This window comes from Saccopteryx bilineata, chromosome 2, assembly GCF_036850765.1.
Source record: "Saccopteryx bilineata isolate mSacBil1 chromosome 2, mSacBil1_pri_phased_curated, whole genome shotgun sequence".
NCBI classification, from domain to species: Eukaryota; Metazoa; Chordata; class Mammalia; order Chiroptera; family Emballonuridae; genus Saccopteryx; species Saccopteryx bilineata.
The window spans coordinates 291,940,992-291,961,153 of NC_089491.1; the positions used below are offsets into that span (position 1 = coordinate 291,940,992).

Sequence of the window (20,162 nt, forward strand, 5' to 3'; positions counted from 1 at the left end):
GCCTCGCTGCGGGAGGGGAAGAGAGAGACAGAGAGGAAGGAGGGGGGGGGTGTGGAGAAGCAAATGGGCGCTTCTCCTATGTGCCCTGGCCGGGAATCGAACCCGGGTCCCCTGCACGCCAGGCCGACGCTCTACCGCTGAGCCAACCGGCCAGGACCACAATATATTTTTAAAACTCTCCTATATTGTAATTTGTCTCTTTTTCATGTTTCTTTTTAAAAATATTTTTACTTTCTCTCTTATTTTCTTAATCAAGTTGGCAATCGATTATAGATTTTACTGGTTCTTTTGAAATACCAGCACTTAGATTCATTTATTATTCTACTAAATTTTGTTTCTCACTCGGTTAGTTTTGATTTGTTTATCTTTAAAATTCTCTCTTCCTAAATTGCAAAAAAAAAAAATTCTTATTCTTTTTCTAATTTCCTAGATAGATAGCAAGTTTCATGGTTCATTTTTCTTTCTGAAATAATAAAGACATTATGATCATGCATTATTATTATATTTAGCTCTGAGTACATATTTGTCTGTGTCCCATCAATTCATGTATGAAGTGTTCTCTTTTCATGTTTTACATAGAATTTAGAATTTTAGTTCTAAGATTTTCTTGACCTAATGGCTATTTAGAAATACATTTACTGGCCCTGGCCGGTTGGTTCAGCGGTAGAGCGTCGGCCTAGCGTGCGGAGGACCCGGGTTCGATTCCCGGCCAGGGCACACAGGAGAAGCGCCCATTTGCTTCTCCACCCCTCCGCCGCGCTTTCCTCTCTGTCTCTCTCTTCCCCTCCCGCAGCCAAGGCTCCATTGGAGCAAAGATGGCCCGGGCGCTGGGGATGGCTCTGTGGCCTCTGCCCCAGGCGCTAGAGTGGCTCTGGTCGCAACATGGCGACGCCCAGGATGGGCAGATTATCGCCCCCTGGTGGGCAGAGCGTCGCCCCTGGTGGGCGTGCCGGGTGGATCCCGGTCGGGCGCATGCGGGAGTCTGTCTGACTGTCTCTCCCCATTTCCAGCTTCAGAAAAAATGAAAAAAAAAAAAAAGAAATACATTTACTAATTTTCAAGTAGTTAATATTTTGTTGGGTTTTTTTTTTACTTTTGGTTAGCATTTTATTATATACTTTTAAAGCAAATGGAATCTAGCACTGTAACTAAAGAATAAAAGAACACAAATAATTAGGAATTATTCAAAGAATGCAGAGGTGGTTTGTACATTAGGAAGTCCATCAAAGTAATTCATTAGAGCAACAAGGGGCAAATAGCATTTCGTAAATTCAACAATCCTTCCTCTACCACTCCAGGTAGGGGGTCAGACTTCTGGAAGGGTTGAGTGGGGAGTTTAGCAAATACTATCCCCCCAAAAGCAATATAACTAGACAAAAATGTCAAAAAACAATTATTTCAGTCTCTAGAAATTAACCAAAGTATACATCAAGTTGAAAAGTACTGTTTACCCCATTACCTTTCTTGTTGGGAAGTCTTTTTTGTCTATTACTATAGTTGCTTGAGCGTTCTTTAGAGCAGTGTTTTTTATCTTGTCTACCTTTAACTACTTATATCTTTATATGTAAGATGGATTTCTTGTAGATACATATGTTATTTACATGTAATGCAATTATTAATATGGTTAGGTTTAAATGCACCCTGTTGCTATTTATTTTCTATCTGTCTCATCCATTCTTTGCTCCCTTTTTCTCATTTCTCCTGCTTTCAAATTTTTTTTAGTATTTTATTTTATTTCATTATTGGCTTGTTAGACACATCTCTTTCTTTTGTATCTTTATCTATCACAGTCTACCTTCCAATAAATGTACAATACGTCCCATGTACTATTTTAAGTGCCGTACGACAGTATACTCCACCTTCTGCCTTCAGACAAATAGTGTTGTGATATCATTTAGTTCTATGTATGTTATAAACCTCACAATCCATGTGAGTTTATAATCTGTGTTTCTCTTTACTCTTACTCTAATACCTACTACCCCATGCACACACCTGACACCAGATGTGTACAGGTTTCCCCCCAGAACAATCCAACACTACCTACCTGAAGATAGCATAAGATCCCTCAGGTTAAGGGCTCAGACCTACAAGACTGCCCCCCTCCCACTTTAGATACCAATCACAAGTACCGTTTGTCACCTGGTTTCTAACCGATTTGTTGTAACTCAGGGGTTTACACTCTCTGCTTCTTGGGTTCAATCCATTTGCTAGAGCAGATCACAGAACTCAGGCAAACAGTTTATGTATTATTTACCACCATATCATATCTTATATCATCATTTTAAGGCCATGAGAAAAGACACAGATGAACATTCAGATGAAGAAGATACATAGGTGCAAGGTGTGTAGGAAGGGGTGCCCTCCCCAGGGGTTCCACTATCCCTGCACCTCCCTATGTCCACCAACCTGGAAGCTCTCTGAACCCCATGATTTGTGGATTTCCATGGAGGCTTCCTCACATAGGCGTGATGAATGGATTATTAAGTCCATTTCTAGCCGCCCCCTCTCTAAAATATGCGGGGAAGGGCTGGAATACTGAAGTTCCTCATCTTGGCCTTACTTGTGACCTGCCCCTCTCCAGGGACTCACCAAGAGTCACCTCACTTAGAACAAAAGACACTTATCACCCTGGAAATTCCAAGGGATTTCAAACGGTGTGTCAGGAACTGGGGTCAAAGACCAAGTACTAGAACAAAAGATGTTCCTGGTGCTCTTATCACTTAGGAAATTACAAGGGTTTTAGGAGCTCTGTGCCAGGAATTTGGGGCACAGGCCAACATAATTTTTTATTATCTCACAATATGCTAGTTTTCTTTAAACAATTACCCGTTAACGAGATTTTAAAAGTGAGCAAAATTTATTTTACGTTAAACCACATATTTACCATTCTCAGTGCTCTTTATTCTTTTGTGTGGTTTCTAATCAATTGGCGATAACTCTTTCTTATAACAAATTTCTTCTTGTATCATATTCTTCTCCCTGAAGAAGTTCTTTTAACACTATTTGTAGTATAAGCTTCTCAGTTTTTATTTGCCTTTTAAAAAAAATCTATATTCAACTTTTATTTTTGAAAGAGATTTTTGTTTGTTATAGAATCCTAGGTTGATGAGGTTTTTTTTCAGTGAAGACACCATTTTATTGTTTGCTCTCTTTCTTACTTCTCCTCTTCTCTATATATTGTGTTTCCCCCACCCTCATCTGCATTTAAGATTTTTATTTACCCCTATTTTCAATAATTTGTTCATGATGTGTCTTTGCATGATTTTCTCTGTATTTCAGTTGTGGTACATTGGGCTTACATTTGCAAGTTTAGAGTATTCACCAAATTTAGACATTTTTCAGCCATTATTTCTTCAAATTTTTTTTTTATCTCTTCCACCCCATCCCCACAGTTCCAATTACACATATATTAAGTGGCTTGATACTGTCTCACAGGGCTAAAGGTCTGTTCATTTTCTTTCTTCCTAGATTTTTTTCCCAATCTGTGTCTCATTTTAGGTAAGTTTCTAATGCTGTGTCTTCAGAGATTATGTATACTTTTTCTCTGGTGTCTTATTCAATGTAATTTTCATTTCAGGTATTGCAATGAGAAAAATAAAGTAGAGAAAGGAGATGAACCCCAGGCAGATATTTGAAATATGGCCACCAGGGAAAAACCTTACTGATACGGTGAAATGTAAGCAAAGACCTGAAGAAGGTAAGGTCAGGAGATTCATATCTTCACTGCCCTTGAAAGTATTTTTTATTATACTTTTAACACTTTCTTTTTTCTATTTAATCTGTTCTTGTCTTCAAATACAGCAAGGATAACTTGCCCTTGCTTCTGCATGTTCCTTTTCGTCTAGGTCTTCTTAATTATGTTCTTTTACATTTTTTTTTTTCATTTGTCTCTCTCCTGTCCTCCTTTCCCTTACTATTGATTCCTTTCTCTGTCTCTCTTGTGTTTTCTGTACCTATAATGGTCTTATTTTCTCTTTCATTATCTCTAAAGCCTTGACTGCTCACTCTTCATCTACTTTTACCTTATATTTGAATATTTTTATCTCCTTTTTAATTTCTTATCTCTAGAGCCCGCATCTTCTTTAATGTAGTTGATATCCAGAGGAAACATTCTGTGGCATGTTTTCATCTGGTGAATATTCTCTAACTGATATCTGCTTATTGTGTACTTTGCTTTGTGGCTGTTGTGCGATTATTACTCAACTTTGAATGGGACCAATTCTTTCTGGACCAATTACTTACCAAAGATTGTCCAGGGAGAGTTCATGAACTGAATAAAGACAGAAGGTGGCTTGAACATAGGACTTCCTCTCTTTCCTAGCACATACATGTCTGCACTGCCTGTTCCTAAATTCTCATGTGCTGGAGCCACCTTTGGGGGTAAGCAGAAAGTTCATTAGTCATTTGTATGCCATGTTTTTTTCTTAATGGTGATTTAGTGATTACTGTTACTGATTATTTTATTTGTCTATTATCAGGAGGAGTTGAGTGATTGTCACCTATGTCTGCGTCTTGTAGAAATGGGAGAATCATGCAGATTATCACTCAGCCCTCATTGTCTCTCTGTGGTTTTAAACTAGGTTTGGGATACTCCTACAACCCCTCCCCCTCTGCCAGACTTACTGCTACAAGAAAGTGAATAGCGGTTTGACCCTCCGCATAGCTAACTAGTTTGAAGAGATCTGAGTGCCCCTTTAGGTCTGTCAACATGTGCAACCCTTCTTGCTGTGCTCCCTGTGTGTGGTCCATATATTACTATATTTGACAGCTATTCCTCATAAACTATTGGTCCCTGACACTGCTCTTTCTATATTTCATATTCTTTTCTCTGGTTTGTTATTGTTATTGTTGTTGCTGTTGGCTTCACAGAGCAGAGTGGAGTAGATGAGCCTTCATTCTAATCTTCAATGGGAAGTTTCCATTATTTATTTTAACCCAGTCCCACCAAATAATTATATACTGAATACCTATGAAGAATAAGGTGCTGTGCTTAGTGTTGGGGAGAGAAAAAGATAGAGGTAGAAAATCCCAAGTAACCCCATTCTGTGGGAGCAAAAGTATAAACAAAAAAAAACCACACCCATCATCCTAGCAGCAATAGGAGTATTGTTTCAGCCAAAAAGTCTTTGCAATTTTGCCTTAAGTGAAATAGCCCTAGTCAAGTTCTGGACTCAGGACCATTCTAGTAATAGCAAGATTTGGAAGTGTTAATAAATGATGCTGAACCATCTAAATAATTGTGGTAACTAATATTCAGCAGGTTCTTTGATAGGTATTTTCATCCAGAACAATCTAGGCCACTTAACAAAATTGAATTTTATTTAAAAACAAAACAGAACAAAACACACACAAAAAAAACCCTAATGTAGGATAAGCAGTTCTCTGGATGGCTCCTTGCCTGGGAGTGTGGCTATGCCCTGCAGACTAAAAGAAATTGTTCTCTGGTAATTAAGGGGGAAAAATGTTTCTTTTCAGGAGGCCAGGTAAAGAAGAAAAATAAATAGGATCAAGCACTCTGGGGACTCTAATGTTACTTAAGGCAAAGAAGTGGATTTAAATATAACTAAGGAAGAATGGAGGTGGTGGCCATTCTTTATTTTCCTGAAGTCCCAGGATATTGTAACCAAGAATCAAACCACAAGATTTCCTGGCACAGATACCATCTCTCCCTTCTGCCCCAAACCATGACAAAAAGTCTCCACCTGAAAGAAATGGTGAATAACTCTCAAAGCATTTGCTCACTCATTTGCCCCTGACCTTCCTATTCATCCCCTCTCTCTGATTCCTCTGCATTCCCGGAAGAACCGCATTTTGCTTAATCTCTGGGTTCTGAGAAGAAGCCAATGGAATTCTGACCTGCTGTTTGTAAACTAGAGACTACACGGTGAACAGTAGGCTTCTTTTTCTCTTTCCGAATCTTGTGAGATGTCAGACGGATGGACATGGACTAGCTGGGGGAGCCCTTGAACTGGCGAGGGTCCTGGGATGAAAAAGCTTAAGTACTGCCAACATCAAACCTGGGCTCTCAAAAACATTAGCAATGCTCATGTCAAGTCAAATTAGTGATGGACTGTTTGGGATTGGAAAGAACTACATACAGGCAGATTCTAGAAAATATGTTTTATTACATTAGCAATCATAATCAGATGGATTTTCTTGGGAGAGAGAGAGGAAAGAGAATTGATGTTATAGAGTTAGGGCCTCTGGAGCAATGATTCTCTGAAATGTAATCCCCAGACCAACAACATCAGGGTCATATGTGGAAACTTGTTAGAAATGCAGATTCTCAGGCCTCTCCCCAGACCTGCTGAATCATCAGTTTTGTGGATGGGAGCCCTCCAGGTGACTCCGATGTATGTTAAAATCTGAGAGCCAATGCACGAAGGGGAAGGAAAAAAACTCAAGGTATAGACTAGTATTTCTCAAACTTTACCTTGCGTCAGAAACTTTTGGAGAGTTTATTAAAACAAAGATCATTAAACCCTACTCTTAAGAGTTTCAGATTGAAAAGGGCTGGGTAGGGGGGAAGACATTTTGCATTCTAACAAGTTCCTAGGTGATGTTGATGCTGCTGGTCTAGGGAGCAGAGTTTGAGAACCACTGGTCCGCATAAAAGATTCGAGTAAACGCAAGGCTTCCTGGAATCCAGATTAGGAAAGGGTTTTCTGGGCAGAGGAGTTGGGGAGGGAGTAGGAGAAGTGATGGCGACATAGACATGCACGCCAGGGATTCACACAGAAAAGTGCTCTGCCCCCTTTGGGCTGGGGGTGGGATGCAGTCAAGTCTCTGCTGTCAGGTTGCAGGTTAGCTCACTGAGCTTCCTGCTGGCCATGTGTGAGGGGGGTAGGAAAGTAGCAGAAAGAGACAGCAGTCCGGGAAGGCGCAGGTGGTGCATTTTCAAAGTGACCTGCATGAATCAAGGCCCAAGGACCAGCCATGGCGATGACATGCCATGTGCATGAAGAGATGAGTTCATGGGAAGATTGCCTCCTGATACCCTGACAACTTAGCACCTCGGAAGCCTCCAGAACTAGGCCATGAAGTGACAAAAAGGGGTGAAATTTCCAAGTGGACTTAAGTTGTTTCCACCAAAGGGTAAAGGATTTAGGAAGTCACCAGTAAACCGGTGCATTTGAAAGGGTTTGTGCTGTTATCATTTTTTATGGGCTCTTGGGGATATTGTTAAAGACAGAAATTTTGAAATTCTATTCCGACAATGCTTAGGAGACATGGATCAGGTACTGTATTTCATGATAAACCCCTCGATCTTGGACCTGAACTTGGCACCTCGGTTACCCGACCCAAGAGACTGGTGTGATGGGGGCATAAGACAGAAATAAGTGAAGTTATAAAATTTCATAACTAATTATGAGGAAACAATTGGTAAAACTCAAATTGAGGGACATTCTACCAAACAACTGGCCCATACATTCAAATATGTTCTGCATATGAGATTATGGGATTGTAGCAATACTTTTCACTTGAACACAAGTGGACCTGATTTTGTAGATTGAGACTTGTACCTGCTATACCCATCCCCCTATCCTTACGCTCAGTGCTTCCTCCAGAATAGTGATGACCAGAACAGTGAAGTTCATCATTCAGCACAAAGAACTTAACAATAGAAATTGCTCACTCTTCTCATTTTGACTTATTTTTAGAACTTTTGGGAGTCCATGGTTGATTTCCTTCCCTGGGTGGGTTATGCAGCCATTCTCAAAGTGGGATGAGCTGGAATCATCCAGGGCAGGTGTGGAATATCACACAGTCTTGATTTCAGCCTTTCCCAGGGTGATAAGAGCCACTAAGTGTACTGCTGACACCTGAGACAGGAAGAGCAGCTTCTTGCAATCTCTTTCAAAGTGATGGCTCTTTGATTTCTCCCCTTGTGTGATCTTCCTCACTCCTGAATTTCTATAGTGCTTGCTTGCAACCTGAACCAAGTATCCTAACACTTGATTTTATCCAGCCTGGTGCTTTTTCCCAGTTGTCTCCTGTACATATAACTCAGCTCCCAACCCGGAGGAAACCTCCTCAGAGGCAAGAACTGTGTCTCCCATTACATGTTCATCCTGCGTAGCGTTGCACGATGCTAGACCTGTAAACACAGAAACACATTTGTCAATTTATTTGCAGAATGCAAGGAATGAATGAATAAATGAATGGTAATGCCCCTTTCTCTTAATATTCCAATTAAAAAAACAAACAAACTCCTCTCAGAAACATGTGTTGGATAACAAAATATTTACTTTAAAAATGCAAGAATTCTCCATAAGCATATGATAAATTATTTGTGTCATTATTGGTTGCATGTGTGTTCCTTTCAACTCCTTGTTAGAGAATTGCTGTATGCCTCATTATTTAGGCCCAGTAATGATGCATCTATAAGCTTACTCATTGCTTTCTTAAGTGAGCTTTTGGACTAAGCCAAGCAAGACTGTGAAATAAGCAAAATTGAGCTCTGCTGTCCCTCCTTCTAATGACTGTGCATATCCTCCTATTCCCCTCCCCCATCTCCTCCTTAACTAGCAATTAATTAGCTGGTAAGAGCTAAAAGTATTACCCCTCAAAAGAACTATTTGCCTTTTAGTAAAAGCATAATTAAGAGCTAACATTTAGCATCTAAAGAAATGAACCTGTAATTGAGAATTTTCTTATACTGAAAGGCCAGGGGAAGAGAGATTTAAGGAGCAGGTTTCCTGAATCGCCCTTTCTAGGAAGAAGCCCATTTTAACTACTCATAAAGCCAGCGCTGGTAATATTTATGAAAAAGATCTTATTTCTAAGTAAAGTTTAGAAATTTGATTTTTCTTTTCCATTTTACAGAGGTATATTCATGCTTTGGAGAATAAATTTGGGCTGATGAAATTCACAAATCACTGTTTTGTAAATCAGAAAGTAATTTATTAACTTGTTTATGTTTTCTTGTTACTATATATTCATGTATTCTATTTAAGACTTAGGCATCAAATACCCAGTAGAAATGCCAATGATTTTTCCTACTGTGCTCAGAGCAGACATTGCTAATCGATCACAGCACTCCCTTTCTTTTTCACACAGTGCTCCAGGCAACATTGCCCTCATAAAGAATAATGGACAGTAAAGGATAAAAGTTTTGCTGCCGATGCTATTTTGATAACAAGATATTTAGGAAGTAATAATTTATTAGAATATTACTTGGCAAATAGCCTAGGCCCAAAAAATAAAATTGGAAAATAAAATAACAAAAGTGAAAATAAATTAGAACTAAGGAATAATATAAAAGAGTAGGCAGTCAAGATGGCAGAGGGGCATGACTCTGTGGTTAATGTAATTAGACTTAATATAAATTAACTGGATTCAGACATTCAAAGAAGAAAGAAATGAAAGAAAGGCGATAGGAAGGTAAGGAAGGAAGAAAGGAGGGAGGGAAAGTTTATGGAAGGATTCTCACATGCTGGGTGGTTGATGTGTTAGACAGTATCCTTATTTCTGTGACAAAAGCAGCAATGAACTTCATAAGGCTCAGTAAAAAGCTATGGGAATAGTTCAATGAAGTCAGTTCCATAGTGAGTGAAGGTAATGTGTTCTAATTTGACACCAGAAAAAGAACCTAGACTATTGAGATGTGTGGATGGATAATCCCAAGGGGAATTTGGTAGTTTTGCAAAATATTTTCTACATTTGGGATGTTACTGGCAACTTACATAGTATAGCTTTCTTTTTTTTCTTTTTTTTCTTTTTTTTTTTCTTTTTTGTATTTTTCTGAAGCTGGAAACGGGGAGGCAGTCAGACAGACTCCCGCATGCGCCCGACCGGATCCACCCAGCACGCCCATGGGGGTGGGTGCTCTGCCCATCGAGGCCGTTGCTCTGTCGCGACCAGAGCCACTCTAGCACCTGGAGCAGAGGCCAAGGAGCCATCCCCAGTGCCCGGGCCATCTTTTGCTCCAATGGAGCCTTGGCTGCAGGAGGGGAAGAGAGAGACAGAGAGGAAGGAGAGGGGGAAGGGTGGAGAAGCAGATGGGCGCCTATCCTGTGTGCTCTGGCCAGGAATCGAACCCAGGACTTCCGAACACCAGGCCGACGCTCTACCACTGAGCCAACCGGCCAGGGCCATAGTATAACTTTCTAATACTGTAATAACAAAAGGCATTATCATTCTTGGGTAAACCCTGATAAAATATTGCTCTTCCTCTCTCCCTTTGAAGCAATTTTTAGAGTCTACCAGAAACTTGTCATTGCATTCCCTCATAACATTGCTAAGCCCTGTAATGAAGCGTTGCTGAATTATCAATAGCTATATTTTAGAAGAATTACTTCTTGCAAACATATGAAACATATTTAAGTTGACAATCTTTTTCTGCTCCACTGTGTAGCACATACTGGTACCCTTTCCTCGAACACTGTCATTATAATTTCAGATGCTTCCAAGTCAGTACAGTTTCTGGTGCTCCTAAGTACTCACTAATGTGCATTGAATAAATGAATGTCTAGGGCCTTCATATTATTTTCTCCCACATGCTCCAGATTTTGAGAGAATTTGGTCTAGTACACAATTTGCATTTGGATAATGATGAATTTGCACTTTCAGATCAGTATGATATAAAGTGTGCTTATGATGTGAGAATGAAAGATACTTCTTGGTCTTGGACTGTTGCCTTCGATGGGCTCTTCTTTCAATGAGACCTTCATGATCCTTACTGCATGCCATAAACCAAACTAAATTCCAGAAGTTTAAGAGGTAAGTATAGAATGTGAAATGATGAGAATCAAAAAAACTAAAAGAGCCCTTACTGGCTGGGTCAGTTGATAGAGAGTTGGCCCAGCATACAGACGTCCCAGGTTCTATCCCCAGTCAGGGTACACATAAGAGGCGATCATCTGTTTCTCTTCCCCCCCTCCCCCTTCTCTCCCTCTTCCCTTTCTCTCCCCCTTCCCTTCCTCTTCCTCTCCTGTAGCCAGTGGCTTGGTTGGTCTGAGCATCAGCCTCATGTACTGAGGATAGCTCCGTTGGTTCAAGCATTGGCTTTAGATGGTGGTTGCTGGGTGGATCCTGGTCAGGGAACATGCAGGAGTCTTTCTCTCCCCTCCTCTTACTTAAAAACAAACAAAAAAAAACTAAAAGAAAATCTAGATGAATATTTAACTTCCCCATATTTAAGGAAGGAATGTAACATAAAACATTAAGAAAAAAAATGTAGATTTTTATTACATAAAAGTTAAATGCTTCTATACATAAAAATGTCTAAAGGCAAACAGAAAGCAAGAATATATTTCATTACTATCTATAAAGCATTGATAAAGCATTGATAAAGCATTGATACAATCAATAAAAAAGTAATATCTCAATAAATAGACTGGCATAGGACACTGACTATGTAAGAAGAAAAAATAGGAATGAAAAACATTTTTTTAAAAAACATTTTTAAATGGTCAGCACTAAGAGTAATAAATGGAAATTAAAATGAAATACTTTGATCTATGACTTTAGTACATATTTCAAAAGTAATAATACTTAATACTGGCAAAGATACAGATTTTCTGGAAAGCATTTTAACAATATGTTCCAAAAACCTTTAAAGTTCCCTGGCAAGCCAGGACAAAGTTGAATGTATTACATTATTTTTATCACGTTATTTCTAATGGTCAAAAACTGGAGGTGGGAGGTGGGGAATAGATGTCTAAAGAGAATGAGAAATGGTAAAATAAACCATGAAATGGGGGGGGGGTTAATGACATTGTGAAATCATGAGAAAATTCATATGAAATAATATTAACTGGCAACAAAAAAACTGATCTGTGTTGTACTCATATAAATGTGCTTTTCTTCTTTGTACTTTCCCTTTATTTTCCAAAATTTTTAACAGTGATCATATATTATTTTCCCAAGTTTTTAAAAGTAGCATATGAAATAAAAATGGGATGCCTGATCTAGATGGAAAATTCTAGAATGTTCCCATAAAGATTCAGCTTTTTCTAGATGAGTTATCTCCCATGACATTCTCTGGACATGTTCTTAACTTACCTCCCCAGAGGCAGGTGCTCTTCAGGGATAGATGATACAATACCTAAAGTACTAAAGCCAGCGTTAGAAGTATGGTTTGTGGTAAGAAAAAAAAGACAGACTGTCACAAAGAAATAGTCCAAGGGATGCCCGTCTGACTTCAGAAGCAAGCTTTCTTCCCAGGACAGTATCCCTAGAGGCCATCCTTGATTCCTGGGAAAGTAAGGAGTTCCTCGATCAGCTTCTTGTGTTATCCTGATTTGACCTCAGCATTTACTGTGTTGTTCTAAAATAATCTGTCCACGTGCCTTTCTCCCCGTGAGCCCTGGCTGTGCGCTCCTTGTCCACAAGTCTCCGTTCGCCTTGTCTCTGAACACACCACTGGCCCATCAGGAAAGTGTTTCTTGCCTAATGCTTTCTCCCATACCTTGACCATTAAAAAAATAAATTCAAAGGAGAAGGGAAAATATTAGTCTCCTGAAAACAAGGTAAGGGAATGATGGTGAATCCTGTCTGCTTCCTCATCACAACATGGCATACATAAAATTGGTGGTTTCAGCCTGTTCTGGCCAGAAGTGGCTGAATGAAACCCAACCCTTGTATTATGATCACATGTTCACTTGCAACGCTCCCTGTCCATCAACAGACTAATCATTACCTTATATAAGCCCTTCTTTTAGTAACTTTGCTTAGAAATGACTGCATAAAACCATGAAATAGAAAAGTTTCTCATTTCACTGAAATTGGACCCGCATTTACTATCACATACAAACTGCTGTGGTCACTAGCTGTTCCTAGCCAGGGGCCTTTTCTCTATTAGCTGCCTATTTGTTTCATTTGGACAGCCAAAGACCGAGGTGACCGTGAGCTCTACAGTTTAAAATCCTTCCATTTGGGACTTGCCTATACAGTAGTCCCCCGTTATTCATAAGAGCTACGTTCCAAGACCCCCAGTATATGCTTGAAACTGCGAATAGCACCAAACCCTACATATGCTATGTTTTTTTCCTATATGCATAAACCTATGATATAGTTTAATTTACAAATTATGCACAGTAAGAGATTGACAATAACTCATAATCAAATAGAACAATTATAGCACTATACTATAATAAAAGTTGTGAGAATGTGTTTTTTCTCTCTCTCTATCTCAAATTATCTTATTGTTCTGCACACATCTAGTGGATAGGCTGGATAATGAGATAATTTATCCCAGAAGGATGGAACAGGATGGCAAGGAATTTCATCACACTACTCCGAATGGTGCAAAATTTAAAACTTATGAATTGTTCATTTTTGGAATTTTCCATTTAATATTTTCAGACTGCGGTTGACCCCAGGTAACTGAAACCTCAGAAAGCAAAACCACAATAATTGGGACTACTGTATCAGTGGTTTGCTCTGCTAGGAAACTTTGTTGAGTCTTATCTTTCCCGGGAACTGGCATCCTCAAAGGGCCTCTGCTCCGTGAGGCCCGTCCTGACCACACTGTTCTCTAAGCCATTGCTGGAGTCTGTATGAGTTTCACCCCCTGTCTGTTTCTCTCCTTAGTAAATTCCTTGAGGACAGGGATAATATTTCACGTATTTTTGTAGCACAGTGCCTGGAACAAAACCAGTCAATAACGATTTGAATTGCACCACTGGGGGAAATAATAGCTATTTATAGTGCTTGTTTCATTTTTAGACTCTTGTCTGGTAGATCTAATCATTTCTAAACAGAATACTAAGCTTTTTTTAGATAGTTAATGTTACTGGTTAGTAGAAATCTTTGCATCATAGTCATAGCACTCACTAGCTTTACACTCTGGTAAGTTAATGTCTCTTAAGCCTGAATTTCCTGACCTATAATGGGAGTGATGATAACAGCACAGTTGTCAGGATGAAGGAATTAACACCATCCTCCTGGCGCAAAGCAGAGGATTAATCATCTTTCAGCTGTGCGTAGTCTCCCCCAGGCCTTCCAGAACAATTTCTCCCATCAGAGTTTCTCTCTTTGAGGTTCTTATATTTCTCAGTCAGACCTCATGGCCCTCCGGAGCAGGAGTCAGTCAACAAACACTTGCTGTGAAAGGCCAGACACTGACTGTTTCAAGGCTGTGCAGGCCACTCAGTCTCTGCTGCGTACTCTTTGGTGATTTTTTAGTTGTTGTCATCTTGTTTTTGCTTCTTTAACACTCCCTTAAAATCTAACACCATTCTTCACTGGAAGACTATACAAAAATAGGCCTTTGCAAGATAAGCTATCTGGACCTATAACCTATACGGGGTTAGGGTTTGCTGAACCCTGCTCTAAAGTGGAGGGTTCTTAAAGGGTGCCCCCCACCCCTCCACCAGCAGCAACAGCATCTCCTAGAAATCATTAACATAAATTATTGGGCCCATCCCAGACCTACTGGGTCAGGAAGTTAAACTTGGGCGTTTAATAAACTCTCCAGGTGATTGATTGTGATGCAGGTGTTCAACCTTCTGCTTCGCATTAGAATCCCAGAGAGCTTTAAACCTGTCACTCCCCACGCTGCATGGACCAGATGAGAAATTCTGGGTGGGCCCAAGGCATAGGTGTTGAAAGGCCTGTGGGTGATGCAATGTGCAGCCTTCGTTGCATTCCGTAGGGGAGTGCTTTTGCATCTGCAAAGATTTAGTGCTAATAATATTGCCAAGGTGCCTGTTGGGCAGATAAAATATATTATGCTCACTTTGTTAAAGATGGCGCTGCCTACGTGGAAGCCCATAGCCCAGGTGATATTAATGTGTGTTGGGGGAAGGCTGTGTGCAGGCAGGATCCTTGTAGCCCGGGGCTTGGTTTTAGGACTAAGCCTTTTTGATGTGGGGTGGTACAATCCCATCATGCCTCAGATAAGTGACTTTGTATTAGAGACTTCCCTATTTTGTATATTGGATTAAAGGTTTTGATTTCTGCACTATAAAGTGGGGCAGACCGGGAGCTTGTGCTCTTGGTTCCTGAGATTAGCATTAGAGAAGAGAGCAGAGAGGAGAGCAGAGAGAGGCTATGTGGACGAGCCAGGAGAAGCAGCCAAGATGGTGGAGTGCTAAATGAGAGGCCAATTTGTGCAGAGTTTGTGCAGGGAGAAGGAAGGAGATGGGGAACAAAGGTGAATAAGGCTAGTGAGCTAGAAACCTTTGATTCTAGGAAGCTCGGATAAGTCAGTAGCTTTGTGAGCACTGAATGAGTAGGTTTTGGAGCCCAGTGTGTGTTTTTATGTGCCCATTGGGTGCAAGCTAGGATTGAAGATGATGGCCCACCAGTTTTTGGCTCCATTGTTTCATTACTGTCTGTCTGAATCCAATACGAACCTTCATGGGCCAGGCGGCTGTGATGGTGGCCGTGGATACTGGCTTTACAGCGCCCAATACTTGGGAGTTTCTTCTTGTGTCAATAATTTCTTGAAGAAATCTCACTGTAATCAATTAATCAAATAATAGCTTGTCAGCACTACATATAAAGCACCATGTGAGGTTCACTAAGGATATTTTTTAAAGTATGTTAAAATAGTCTCTTCTACCTTTGAGTAATTTGCATATAAAAATCAAACTTCTCCATTTCAAAGAGGCTCATAATTTCAGTTTTACAAAAAAAAGGACCAACTCAAAAAGTACCACCAATGTATCTTTTTTCACTGAGTTTAAACTTGGTTGCTGGTCACTCTTTCCTGACTCCTCTTGCCTTTACTGCAGTGGGCTGGGTCCATTACTCCCGTATTTCAGAAGGAGTAAGCTGTGGGGTGTTCCATTCTTGTTTCAAAAACACATTTTCCTGTAACTATTCTGTGGAAAAGACTTTGTATGGTTTTCTATTGGTAAGATAATTCTAGAGTGCCACATTTGACAAATGACATCAGCCAGCCTGCCCTAGCCATAAACCATTTTAGAACTCTTATGCATAATTTGGCTTCAGGTCAAGGTGGTGTAATATGAACCCGCAGAATATACAGCACAGTGTGTCTGTCTTTAGCAGCTATCCTAAAGATCAGCAAGTCACCTTCCTGGAAGAGAAGCTCATCTGGGAGGCAGGGTCAAGTCCAGTGGTCATCAGAGGAGGTTCCCTTAATGGACTTGTCATTTCCTGGAGGTGCTTCTGCTTTGTGACCCTGTGTGGTGGTCCCTGTGGTTGCCTACCTGACATCCATTCCCTCCCACCACCAACTGCCCTGTCTTCTGCACTATAGGGATTCCAATTTAGTTCAGGAATCGGATAGCCATGTTCTTTGATGGGGGTGGGAGAGTTGGCCTCTTCTTCAGCCCCAAGGGTTAAATCTTGATGGTTTAGATAAATCATGGTAATTCCATTTCTTTTGCCAGTGATTTATTCCTTTCTTAGTTTTCTTCCTTACTGAGTACTTCCTCCCTGAGTACTTGATATATACTACTCTTTTTCATGAAGACTTGAGTGTACCATTGACTTTGATATTACACCTAAAACAGTACAGTTGTCCCATCCACTTCAGGTACAGACACAACAAAGGGTGGGCCTTACTATGCAACTGCTGACATTTTAATCTACCATTGGCATTACCAAAGCCATCAGTCTGAGAGCCTCAAAACCTTCTCACCACTTGACGTTCAATCACTGTCAATTGGATGGCTGCATAAATAAACTCCAATTATTTGCAAATAGCAAATTAAAGAGAATTTAAAGACTTGACTCCATTTTTTGAGATAGAAACCTAAGTACTTAGTAGCAGTTTTCTGCCACATCTGAAACTACTATAGCTTCCTTTTTAAATATGAAGTGTCCTCCCTCTCCACCTCTCTTACTCTGATTCTCAAGCTTATTCTCTCTGGAAGTTTCAGAACTTAAGTGATCTGACCTTGCAAATTTTTTAGAACAGATATTTTTATGTCTGCAAGAAGATTTTTTTTTTTTAATCTCAGAGAATTCTATCATTACTCATTGAGAGCTTGACATGTCCAGGTGTGTGTACATGTGTGCATTCTGAGAGGGCTAGGAGGTCATGTAGGTTCTATAGTAACTAGTCTTTGTGATGACTTTAAAGGTAAGGGAATGCATATAATATGGCTTTGAGGAAGCACCCTTGTTGGAAATATTCCATCCAGTAGACTGAGTTTGGTAGTTGGGGTAAAGAAATTATTGGCTTTGTTCAACCTCTTGTGGGATTTCCCCAGCAAAGGGCAGATTTATAACCTTTAAGTTGAGCCTGGCAAGAAAGGAAATGTCCTCTTCTTTTCTTGTGAAACCTCCATCAATTTGTCTCAGAGAAGGGACTTAGTTTCACACTAAGATTCAATGTCTCAAGAACCAGCTCTTACTGATGGAGGTTGAATGACTTCAACAGAGAGAAAGGGTGAGACCAGGCTTTTTGGAAGCTGATTGTGCTTCAGAAATGAATTCCTAGTGGATAGGACTTGTCCAATAGTCTCACGAGGAGGAGAGCATGTGTGTTACCTGTCCTTCCTGTAGTCTCTTGCTGTATATGTGAGGATACAAAAATCATTGCCTGGATTCCACTGATTTGTATTAATCCCTCCACAGCAGAGTTGCTTTAATCTCTACCTAACACTTAATATTTCCTTATGAAATAGTGACTTACTTATATATCTGTCTCTTCCATTGTGTTAAGAGCCTTGAAACTGGTCATGTTTCAAGACATCTTCAAACCCAGTGCCTGAAATACTTATAGTAATAACAGGCATTCAGTAAATATGTCTAAATGAAACTGTCATTATATATATATATATATATATAATAGGGAAAAAGGGGCAGACTCAATATGTTGAGAGATATTTACTAAGCCTAGAAGAAATAAGACAGACTGTAAATATTTTGCTCATATAATAAAAAGAGAGTAGGGTTTGGAATCAAGCAGATCATGTTTCGAATCCCAGCTTTGCAACTCACTGGCTGTTCTACTTTGAGTTTATTACTTAACCTCACTGAGTCTCATTTCATACCCTGTAAAATGGAAATGACAACATATTTCTAAATGAGTTGTAGTTATAGGTTGAATTGTGCCCTCTATTTATATGTTGAAGTCCTAACCCCAGTACCTCAGAATATAGGGTCATTGCAGATATAATTAGTCAAGATTAGCTCATACTGAAATAGGGTGGACCCTTAATCTAATATGACTGGTGTCCTTATAAAAAGAGGAAATTTGAAGACAGACACACACATCAAGGAGGATACCATGTCAAGATAAAGGGAGAGATCAGGGTGAAGCTTACATAACCAAAGATTGCAGCAAAGCACCATACCCTAGAGGAGAGGTATTAGACAGATTCTTCCTGCTAACACCTTTATCTTGGACTTCTAGCCTACAAAACTGTGAGACAATAAATTCGTGTTGTCTAAGCCACTCTGCTGGTGGAATGTTGTTACAGCAGCCCTAGCAAACTAATACAGATGGCATAAGTGGTATGGAGAGGGCCATACCTGGTGTGATAGGTATATAAAGTCTATACTTATTATTCTCTTTCTGTATTAAACTTTCATGAATGTTTAAGAATGACTTTGGCTACAGGTAAACATTTGATTTTGGTAGGGACAACTGAAGACAGTAGTGAGTGATGATATAATGATTAATGTTAAAAAAAGGGAGGGGGGAGTGTGGCCAGGAGGCTCAGACTGAGCAGGGCTTTCCTTGCCATTGGATTGTGTAGGATATCTTGCCAGGCTCTTGTCTTCTGTTCACCATGGTTTCTTCTGATATCCAGGTGAAAGAACTGGAGAAGCGTGCCTCAGGCCAGGCTTTTGAGCTGATTCTCAGCCCTCAATCAAAAGAATCTGTTCCAGAATTCCCTCTTTCCCCTCCGAAGAAGAAGGATCTTTCCCTGGAGGAAATTCAGAAGAAGTTAGAAGCTGCAGAAGAAAGACGCAAGTCCCATGAAGCTGAGTTCTTGAAGCAGCTTACTGAGAAACGAGAGCATGAAAAAGAAGTGCTTCAGAAAGCAATCGAGGAGAACAACTTCAGTAAAATGGCAGAAGAGAAATTGACCCACAAAATGGAAGCCAACAAAGAGAACCGAGAGGCACAAATGGCTGCCAAACTGCAGTGCTTGCAAGAGAAGGACAAGCACATTGAAGAAGTGCGGAAGAACAGAGTCCAAAGATCCTGCTGATGAAACTGAAGCTGACTAATTTGTTCTGAGAACTGACTTTCTCCCCTTCCCCTTCCTAAATATCCAAAGACTGTACTGGCCAGTGTCATTTTATTTTTACCCTCCTGACAATTCTTCTAGAAGCTGATGTAGGACCATAGGTAGATCCAGACTGTACGGTGTTGTTTTAGGGGATAAAAGGGAGAAACTGAAAGTGTTTTGCTCTTTTTCTAAAGTGTTAAAGTCTTTCTAATGTAGCTATTTTTCTTGTATCTTTTCTACTTCAGTACACCTGGTGTACTGGGTCAATGGCTAGTACTGTATTGGCTCTGTGGAAACATGTTTGTGAAGAGTATGTAGTTGGCTTCTTTCAAATTGTTAGATGCTGAATATCTGTTCACTTTTAAATCCCAATTCTGTCCCGATCTTACCAGATGCTACTGTACTTGAATGGTTAATAAAACTGCACAGTGCTGTTGGTGGCAAAAGGGGGGGGGCAGAGATTGGCTAGGACAAACCAGAATAAAAATGTGAAGAAATGGCATTAAGTAGCAGTATGTTACATGATTTGAGCAAAATAGCCCTCCTTAAAGAATCACATTTTCTGGAAGTTATTTAAAGTTTCTTTCCTTTTTTCCCTAGTATTTTTCTTCTTCTTAAAGCTAGAAAGCACGACAACTTCTGGTCTTCATAGTATTAGTATTAATATATCCTTAGGTCTAAAAGAGAACCAACCAACCAAAACTTAAATCAAACAAATCATGGATGTGTTTAAGAATTTACTTCTTGAATTTACTTCTATATCTTTCATGAGAAAAGTATACAGATAATTCTTCCTCTATTTCTCTAGAGAACAAAAGCCTTCTCTTCCCATGTCCATATTTAAAAGCAGTGGACTTTAGATGTAGCCATTCAGAGATATTAGTTCATCCAGCAGGGGTTTCTGAGTGGGCCTTTTATTCCATTGCGTTGCCTGTGCCGAGGGCTGTGGTCATCTCCCTGGAGAAGCTCTCGAGCTAGCGGGAAAGACAGAGGGGTGAACTGATGATGCCACACAAAGGGAACAGAGCATTAGGAGATCCAGGAAAAGGATGCTGG

General features: G+C 40.0%; 1 protein-coding gene across 1 annotated transcript; it reads left to right on the forward strand.

The window, feature by feature from the left end:
* The first annotated feature begins 18,620 nt into the window (after positions 1 to 18,620).
* Positions 18,621 to 19,542, forward strand: LOC136323305 (stathmin-like). Its single transcript, XM_066255136.1, has one exon. The coding sequence runs from the start codon at positions 18,660 to 18,662 to the stop codon at positions 19,083 to 19,085; it is 426 nt and encodes a 141-aa protein (XP_066111233.1). The 5' UTR covers positions 18,621 to 18,659; the 3' UTR covers positions 19,086 to 19,542.
* Positions 19,543 to 20,162: the final 620 nt, after the last annotated feature.

Coding starts and splice junctions, on each gene's coding strand:
- LOC136323305 (XM_066255136.1), top strand. CDS start 18,660: ATGGTTTCTTCTGATATCCAGGTGAAAGAACTGGAGAAGCGTGCCTCA.